The sequence below is a fragment of the Rhopilema esculentum genome, chromosome 19 (genome assembly GCF_057945365.1).
Source record: "Rhopilema esculentum isolate cy_ngs chromosome 19, ASM5794536v1, whole genome shotgun sequence".
Lineage (NCBI taxonomy): Eukaryota > Metazoa > Cnidaria > Scyphozoa > Rhizostomeae > Rhizostomatidae > Rhopilema > Rhopilema esculentum.
The window spans coordinates 8,257,047-8,267,161 of record NC_142833.1 but is presented as its reverse complement, the minus strand read 5'-3'; the positions used below and the strand labels follow the sequence as shown (position 1 = coordinate 8,267,161).

Here is a 10,115-nt window from a genome sequence, read left to right as displayed (position 1 = left end):
CGTATCCACTGCAACGTTTTTTGTGCCGTTTTTATAACCATTCGGTTTTCTTCAACCATACTTCCACAAAAAGGATACTTTTATCCATGTAGCAACAGCAACAACAACAAAGCAGCAACAACAACAACAAAAGCAGCAACAACAACAAAAGCAGCAACATAAAGCGAGCAAATCCCTACCAACAACGTGGCTTCGATTGACGCTTGTTGCTATAGCAGCGTTTTACTGAAAAACGCTGTCATAAGAACATACTGTAATTAGAGACTGGCTAGATTGTTTTAGCATTAAAATTATTATCATCAACGTTTATTAAGTCACTCACAACAATCCAACAGGCAACAAAATATTTGAGAACGATTAATGGATAAATTATTTTATGTTTTTAATATTCAATTTTACTTGGAAAAATTCTGCACGTGGCTGCAAAAAGCAGCTTATGACAATGAAAATATGGTTATATGGCATATAAGCTTGGGTGACAAAAGTATAGTGAAGTTTCAGCAAAATCTCGACACGCCACTGCAAGACTAGCTTTGGGTAAACAATTTCCGCACTAGCTAATGCGCATCTTTTGCCATGCTACAACATGGCAAATATAGAATTTTTTACCACGGTTTGGACTAGCTGTTTCAAACAACTGCAGTGGGTTTAAGTTCAATAAGTTCAATACTTTTGCCATTTTACAATAAGAATAAACTGAGTTAAAAGCTCAAATGAAAGCAATTAAGTTTTGATTTCGAAAGAAAATCGTTATCGCTTTTAGACCATTTTGAATATACTTTGGTCACCAAAATGCTATTTAAAGTATATTAGCCTCAAACAAATTCACTCAAAATGCTCTTCGATTAAAGGTTTGTCCGTATTGTGATGGTGATGAAAGTCATCTTGTTTCTCGTGCGCAGCGTCCACTAGATAATCTAGCCTCGGCAAGCTGTTGCTATGGAAAATCCGGTCGATTACTTGTAATTCATCATCTCGAACTTTGATGTTTTCCTCCTTTGTCCAAGACATGTCATGCTCCAGCCTGTACGCGTCGACGAAAGTATGCGGGCAGGAGCTGCCCCATTCCTATAAAGAATCAAACAAAATACATTGTTAAGTGAAATGACTCCGAAAGCAATTAAAAAAGTCCCAACTGAATTTTTTTGGAAAGAATTCGCAGCGACGGGCCTAAAAGTTGCTGCAGTCCGCTGCCTTGCCCAAAATAGATTTGCAGATGTAAATTTCATGTTTCAGGTAGCAATAAATTATCACATGGCAAAGCTGCAAAAAAAGGTTTTTTCTGGGAACCTGGGAAAAAAGACAAAAAGTTTTCTGTTAGGTGAAAGTATTGTGTACTACGAATTGTACGCACAAACTTTTTTTATGCAAGGACTTCTAAATTTCCAATAAAATATCTAATTCAGTTGTTTGCATCTCTGTTTGTCTTTGGCGAATATTGACTATGTGAAAAACTGATTTGTGAACCAAATGGGGGATATGTTTACTGACTGGCAGAAAACCTCAACATAGATGGTGCTCTCTACAATGCCAGCTTTAGGGAAGATGAATCTGGTTACCTGTTTATACTTATCAGCCAGCTTTTTTAGCCTTTCATATGATGGGTACACGTGGCAACATGATATTTTACATTAATAAATGGTGACATCTCAATATTCAAAGGACAAGTATGATCTTGAAAAAACATCAGGATGTAATTTAGTTTCAATAAAACACTTTGCCAAGTCTGTCTGCCAAGAACTCAATAAAGTCTCAACACTTTGCAAAGTCTATCAAGACCTCAGTAAAGACTCAAGTCAAGTATTGTATTGCTAGCAGGAAGAAAACTTCGGATGCATGTAATTTTCATAGCTTTTGATCTGTAAAGATCAAAAATCGTAGCCTGATAAAAGGCAACTGAAACAGCACTTTTCAAAGCACATAGATTGCCTACTTCAGGTCTGCAGCTTTATCTGTTAAAAAAGTCCTGGACAAGGAAGCTGAACGTTTCCTTGGAATCTAGTTCCCAGATTCCGATACTTTTTGCAGCTCTGTCGCATGGATTAAAGGAAATGTAGGTATGAAAAATTGTAGGTCCTTTTTCAAAGGACCTTAGGCAAAGCTAAAGGAACGGAAAAACAGTAGCCAAAGGCCAAATCTAAAAGGAGCACCTTATATTTGTAACAGGCAGTCTTCAGTAGAGTTAATATGCTGTACGTTCTTTGTGCAATATCGCACATAAACAAACTGTTTACATTGAAAAGGATTTTAAGCTCGTATGAACCATAGTGACTTTGTTACTTGACTCGCTTCTTGATTTATCTGCCTTAACAGGTAACGGCTTCCTTTTTAACATATGATTCAACCAAACTAGCAACAGCGGTCAAGATAATTTGCTTTGCTACCACCATACACGTTTGTCTGCAAAAATCTTAGGAGCTTTCATAAAAATTGATCACTGGTCAATCAAACCCTATTGTGTTTTACCATAGACAAAAGAGCCGAGTATTAATTTACGTGCCTTTAATTTACTTGTGTAAATGCATATACGTACAGACATATACAGGAGAATGAAAACAAGAAATTGCAATATGAATGAGATGTTTTAAAAGCAGCAGCGAAACTTTACGTATTTATAAAAATTTTAAAAATTTATAAAAATTTTCTGCTAAATAGACTATTTTATTGTAGTAATCAATTTATCATTTGATATCAATATTCTTGTTTAATCATTAAGTTGATGCTAGTAACAATTGGGTGCAGCTATGCTTCTTACACTATAATGCAGTAAAAGGCTGTTACAAAAAGCCAGCCGAAGAGAGGAATGGAAAGTGTGCAAAAACGTGATTGATTGCAAAACAAGTGCAAAAGGTTCACATCTGTAATCCTTGCAAATGTAAAAGACTGTTTACCACAAGCATTAAAACACCGGTTACATACAACTGTGTCTTGATAGCCTGTACCTTTATGTTTGTCACTCGTTTGAGACGAGTTACACCCCCTTTCTATTATATCAAAGACAGTTAATCGATAGCATACCTTGGGAGAAACGATTGAAAAGTAAAATTCTCCCGATGCCCTTTTGTAGAGATAATAAATCTTTCCAGGAATCTTCTTGAAATTACATTTGGCATGGTGCAGGAAATTGGCTTCGTGGGCCTCCTCAAGAACTGACCGGGCCTAAAATAAAACAAACTCTGAATAAAAGCTACACAAAAACCGCAACAAACTTGTACCTATTTAAAACCCATTTAGGCCAATCTTTGGTCTTCAAACCTTTAATATCTATAATCTTTAACACGGTGCTTCCAAAATCTATTTTTTGTCATATTTTAGCTACCGAACCGAGTGTCATTCCAAGGCAAGTTAGCAGATAGGAATCTCCTTATACCATTGTTTGTTAGGCTCATATTTTCAGTCGCTAGCAAATTTTCTGTATCGGAAATAAAGATTTAAAACTTTCAGTGTTATGCAGGACAGACATTGTTAGCTTGTTTGAAATAAATTCAAATAACCGCATCTCATTGCTTTGGAAAACAACAACAACAGTTTTCGGTATGAGAACCTTTCTTGGCCTCATTTGATAGGCATAGATTAGGAGTTGATCAATGACAGCAGAAACTTATTTTTGCAAATTATGGGAGGGAATAATGAAAGTGCTAGCAGAGAAACAAGCTTGAACGAATCGTTCTATTGGACAGTACATGAGATTACAAGATGAACGGAAAACCAACGATGTATTTGTACACAGGTAAAACGAGTCTGGGAGTGTCTGCACAGTAGATAACAAAATCCAAAGACAAAGGTTAGTCATATATGGATACGATCGGTGAACATCTTCAAAGTCCCTCTAAAGCTTATTGACAATTGTGTCAGCCTTAGTTAATGGTGTCAAAGCGAAACCGCATCTGTTCTACTGATTCTCAAGATATTCTTTGATACAATTGCAAACGGGAAAGAACATATCCCTTTTCTTTATAAACAAGGGTACAGTTTGATTCTAGATCAACTAATTTGGTTTAAGTAGTACCTTCTGCTCATACGCAGATCTCTTCGAAATTCATTGCTGGAGGCATATTATGCAACGCTCATTAGGCAGATGTAGACGTTTCTGTGATATTGCATTGTGGGTAGGTTTAGGCGAATATGTAAACAATTGGTTTTTTACATTACGTAACTAGTAATACGTTCATGCAACGGCGAACAACTTTGGCCAGTAGCCAGAACACCAGGAAATTCATTATACATACAGAAACCTTTGGGTAGTAAGAATAATGCATGGCAATATATTCAGTAATTCAGTATAAGTCAGACTAGGCCGCTTCAGTTTGCAGCTGAGCAAAGCAAAATGAAGCTTTTAACAAGCCCCAACTCAATCAACCGCAAATTAGCCGGACTGCAATCTTACATATAGCTCAGTCCTTTACCTTCAGATACCAACAAAAACCAAAACAACTCATAGCCCAAACACCCTATGATAATATCTATTAGAGACAAGTAGAGCCTTCTATCGACAAACTGTTGTCACAGATGAAACAAATATGCGCTAGAAAATCTCAATGACAAAAGATGTTTGTATACATTATTGGGTAGCGTTTTAAAGGTTGATCTAATAGCTGCCGTATACATCTGGGATCTTTGATTAAGTATAAAATGACGAAGGAAAATTTGCTCGACAAAGCACAGAATCTATAAGTCTCTTTATTACTGCATTCTAAGACAAATTATCCATGGTCTTATTTGCCATAGCATTTCTGGTTTAACTACTCTTTCAAACGACTTGATCCACCCGGCTTTGTGTGAATTCAAGAGAAATCTCGGATTAAAAGCACAGGATCACTCTTTCAAATGGTTACTGCTAGTGAACATAGAAACTGATAGATTTCTCTTTTAGTTGAACCATTTTTAATGACGCAGTAAAGATTTCTTCAAAGGACCATTGACCTGTCCCATCGATAAATGGCGGAGACCTGCGACCTACTGAATGCTCGTGAACAGTGAAACTTAAGTGTAAGAGGTTTGAATGAAAAAACAAAGTCCAATCAAACCGTACAGTCACAGTCACCATCAGATCAAAATTGTGTATGACAAGACTGAAAGTGAAGAAAATTTCACTTTACTTCTGCGTGGGATGCGGTGGTATCAAAGATCTATTATAGCTTGTTAGCCGGTTCGCAGTAACGTGGCCGTCGAATTTGACTTCCTGGAAAAAGCGATTCGTTTCAGGACTTATTGCAGACAAACAGAGCAGTGCGACTTAATGCTGATATCTGGTGGTTAAGGCATTTGGCAAATGAGAATCTGGCACTAGGAAAATAACAGATGCCTGGCTCACTTTGGACTAGCAAAGGGTAGAATTTGGTACAAGGATACCAGGAAGTGGCGACATACTTTCATTTATCGCGCTGAAAGGACATGATTTAGCTCATTTTGGTTCATAGCAGTTGATTATAGCAGTTGATTATGACAGCTGCTTTGTAACAAGGTTGGAAAGGTCATATTGAATTTCAATTGGAGCTGTGCATCTGGGCAGATACAAGCAGGGGAATCGGTGAATTCAAAGGAGGTTGCATGCGGAAATTAATGTAAACTATAATGAAGAAGATACGCATGAAGGTTTAGACACGATAATATAAAAATCATCTTGACAGCATAAACAACGCGAATATGAATACCACTTTAGAAGAACACTGTCTTGCGCTCATTCAAATTGGACCTCAACCATCAGTTGCAGTGAGGATATCAATTTATTTCACATCCATTATAAATGGCTTGTCTATGCTGACGGCCGTGCTCGGTAACCTAATGATCCTATTCATACTTTGGAAATTCGAAAGGCTACACTTTCCATCAACCGTATTGGTTGCCAGTTTGTGTCTCTGTGATCTGATAATTGGCTTGATAGTACAGCCTTTGAGCATTCTGATTCGTGTCCTTGAAATGAAGTACCACAGTAACTGCCAAATGAAAACCGCCTACAGATATTTTGGTATCTTTGCAGTCGGCTTGTCAGTTGTCAGTATTGCAATGGTCAGTGTTGATCGATGCTTGGCCGTCACCTTTCCGTTTCGTTATCAAAAATTCGCTCGAAACTCTCGTTACGGGAAAATAGTCGCTATTGTTTGGGTCACCTGGGGCTTACTTTCCGTTATGCCTCTAATTAAAGGTATTCCAATAACAATTAGCTACCAGCTGTTGTTTGGTTTAGTAGTTGGGTTTTTTATAATGATAATTCTGTCCTATTTTAAAATCATCAGAGTCATGTATCGACAAAGGCGAAGGATCGCCGCGGCCGCACTTATTACGCGAAGTATTCAGTCATTTGACTTTAATCAAAATCAGGACGATTCGGGAGTATTTCTTGGAGCAACAACAACCAGAAGAATGCGCAGATATTCAATTAATATTGATAATAGTCAAGCAAATAGACATTCTGAAGGTCCGCAAAATAGAGTAGCAGCTCGATCTTTGAAATTCCTTGCAGTTCCACCGCTTATTGTTGCCGAAAGTGAGTCAACCAATCCCAAAACGTTAAATTCAACGACAAATATAATGTCTAGAGGCTCGATACATTCGTTGATTGATTCAACCAATCTTTTAACTTTACCTTCAACGACAGATATTGAATATAGACGCTCGCTTAATTCATTGACTGATTCAACCAATCTACTAACATTACCTTCAACGCCGGATATTGAATCTAGAGCCTCGATCAATTCTTTGATTGACTCAACCAATCGCCTAACGTTACCTTCAACAACGGCTATTGAATCTAGAGGCTCGATTAATTCATTGCTCGATTCAGACGGGGACTTCAAAATGCGACGAAAACGGGCGCAGTCCATATTTCGCTCAACACGCGATTTTGCGGCAGATGTCGTAAAACGATCAGTAAGGCGGCCGTCGCAACGAAGTGGAACGAGTACTGTGGTGATTGTCGTAACACTTTTACTTATATGCTACTTACCAAAAAGCATACTGTTTTTAATATCTGGCCGTTTTCAGTACGCAGGAGATGATGTTTATATAGCTGACACGTTGAGTGACATGTTTATGTTTTTAAACTCAGCTCTGAACCCATTCATTTACAGTTTTCGATCAAAAAATATCAAAGATTGCATATATCAGCTAATAAAGAGAAAACAAGATTCTTGGGAATTGGACGAGTAAAGGCTTCTGTACCTTACATATAATTGTGAATGTTAATATTTTATTCTTTGTTATTTTAACCTTTAAAACACTAACAGCAATATAAATGGTCTGAAACATTAAAGATATCAAAAGACTTTACAACAACTCTTTCTTTGTGAATGGCTGCTTATAATCTACTAACAAAAAAGGATTTTGATCCATATTTTAAGTCCAATTCTTCCATTGTTATGCCATTACTTAAAGGCACTATGTCCTGACACATTTTGCTGGCCATTTACATTTTCATTGGTTAGACTATACAATGGACCTATTGTCACGTATCCAATCAGCTAATTCTCAATGTTTGATTGTTTTCTTGATCATAAAAGCCCTGCAGAGCCTATTGTTAACTCTGAGCAGTTGACTGACAGAACATAGTACCATAACATCTATTCAGGGCACTATAAATGCAACTGGTGCTACTTGAAAATACTGGAAACTTGTCAGGTAAGATGAGCCTTATTTTGATGCAGAAAAATACAATTTTAGTAAAATTTATATAAAATGCTTTCTGGGAACATCACCAGCATTGCCTACAGTTAAAACCCATTATGCACAATCAGAGAAACATCCTTATCAAAGGCATTTGTTTGAGGGGAATTACTATTTATTGAAAGGAAGTGTTTATTATCTTTGGAAAAGAAATTAAGTCCTTTGAGGAAAGCTATCTGGATCTATCATTTTTTGTCTGCTATCTGTATTTGGTAGGTTTTCACTTTGGCTCAAAATACCTGGATAGCCATTCCAAGCATAACTGTCAAGTCATCTACATAAGTTGCATCCAAAAAATGAGTATATAGACAAGCACTCATAAATTTGATATTAAAACAAACTTTATTTGAAGAACTCATTTTACTTGTGAATCAAAAACAAACTCAAGATATATTCATAAGAGTTTAGATTTTCTTGAGGTCATAGAATGCTTGATTTTTATGTTCAATACATGTAGGGCATCTTTGTTTTCAAGATAGTGAATTTTGTAAAGAGGGATAATTTCATTCAACAAACAGGTCCTTAATTCTAGGAAAACAGAACATTGCCACTGCTATAGAGACTATTGATGTTAAAATGACCTTGGATAATTCTTCATAATAACTGTCAATCATTACCAATCAAAATCATTACAGATTATCAATCACAATCATAAGATTGATTCTATTCTTAGATTGATTCTGTTCAAAATAAATGCATAAGAAAATGTGTAAGCAGATTCTTTGTTCCTTCATTCATATATTCTAAGCTCTAACCTGCTGTTGAAGGAACTTTATCTGTTCAGCAATGATTTGAAGTTTACTCCCAGCTGTCGCTTTAACAAATGTGTCTGCATTTTTTACTTCCCTTGCTAATTCTACAAGGTCATAAGGAGAAGATTTCTTTGCTGCTCTTGGGTTAACAAGCTGTCTTGTTGCATCACTTTCATCAGAGACTATCCTTGCAAGACCTGCATTTATAGATTTATCCATTAATCAGCTTTAATATCAAGATAGACATTAAATTTTATCAAGAGAGCAAACATTTTTGGCAACAAATGTAGCAAAAAATTAAATTAGCAGAACAACATAAATGGATGCTATGTCCCCTCAATCACTTTTAAGTTTATTGCAACTAACAAACTTTCAAACTACCATGGCAATCAAAATTTTAACACAGGTATCAAATAAAAGGGCAACCACAATCTGTTTACCTTCAAATGAATTCAAATCATGCAAATAAATACACAAGCTAAACAGCAAATATATTATTTAGATACAGTGTTATTGTAACAAGGGTGGATATAAGATAGCTAGCCTTCACAAACTCTTTAAGTTGGAAACTTTGAAAATATTGACTCATCAAAATCTATATTCATTGTATTGTGGTATGGTGCAACTGGCATCCAGTTCAGATGTTAAATAAAATTTAAGGCAAATGTCACTAAGAAAAGAAAGTGTATTGTAAAAATGATAGCCAGTTCCTTAAAAGAAGGAATAGAGGGATACGATTAGATAAGATTCTCTGATTTTGATTAGCAAACACAAAGCTAGGTCACCTAGTCAAATCAAAACTAGACTTTAAGTAAAATTTTGTGTTAAAAGTTCACAACACACAAAAATAGATTCTAAAACATATGGAAACACCAACTGAGCAGAATTACAAACAAGACACAAATATCAATGTCACAAATTACAGAAATTTGTAAACTTAACTGATATGAGGGAAATTTCAAAAGCCTTTTGAGAACACTCCCAGGATAAAAAAATATTTCCTTATCTAAACTGAAACAAATCAGTACAGTCACCAAAGATTCATCCTCTCCTGGTTCTTCTGATGATACTTAAAGCAGGATCATTGTAATTAAGATGAAATGATCAACAAGAAGTGAGTGGCAGCCTTGAAAAATTTAATTTAATTTATACCTGAAGATGCTGCTTTTGGAAAACTAGATTCATACAAACTGCAATGGTAAACCATTACATGACGCATGTGCCACATCTTAACTCTAACTGATATTCATTGGATGGACCTAAATCAAACCTTCTTTGCACTTTGCAGTTTACATTTCTACTGCGTGGTTGAGCGGTCAATTAATTATCGATTTACTTTGTAAAAAACATTACATTGCTCTTATAGAGTTCAAAAACTTACCTAAGCTTACACTGCCCTGTTCCATGCTGTTATTGTAAATGATTTTTGAGAAATCTTCTCTTGTAATTTGATAATTTGAATCCTTACATAATCACAATTCGAAAAAGTTCCATAACCGAAGCCAATCTGAGGCTGCATGTTTTAATAAGAGGCTACATAGTACAGTGCCCTTTGGCCTTTGTTGTTGTTGTATTGTTTACACAAAGGGCTGTAACCGAAAAGACAAAGTTTGTTTTTGAGGCAAATTTTGTTGCGTTGTGAGCGAAGTAAAGTATGTCGAAACCAGAAATCTCCATTGATGTGACCTCAGACACCACATG

At 36.0% G+C, this 10,115-nt stretch overlaps 1 protein-coding gene across 1 annotated transcript; it reads right to left on the bottom strand.

Annotated features, from left to right (window-relative positions):
• Positions 1-714: 714 nt before the first annotated feature.
• Positions 715-9,951, bottom strand: LOC135688543 (uncharacterized protein C1orf50 homolog). Its single transcript, XM_065205442.2, has 4 exons — positions 9,796-9,951; positions 8,418-8,611; positions 3,019-3,159; positions 715-1,068 (listed from the first exon to the last, which is right to left on the bottom strand). The coding sequence occupies exons 1-4, from the start codon at positions 9,818-9,820 to the stop codon at positions 826-828; spliced, it is 603 nt and encodes a 200-aa protein (XP_065061514.1). The 5' UTR covers positions 9,821-9,951; the 3' UTR covers positions 715-825.
• Positions 9,952-10,115: the final 164 nt, after the last annotated feature.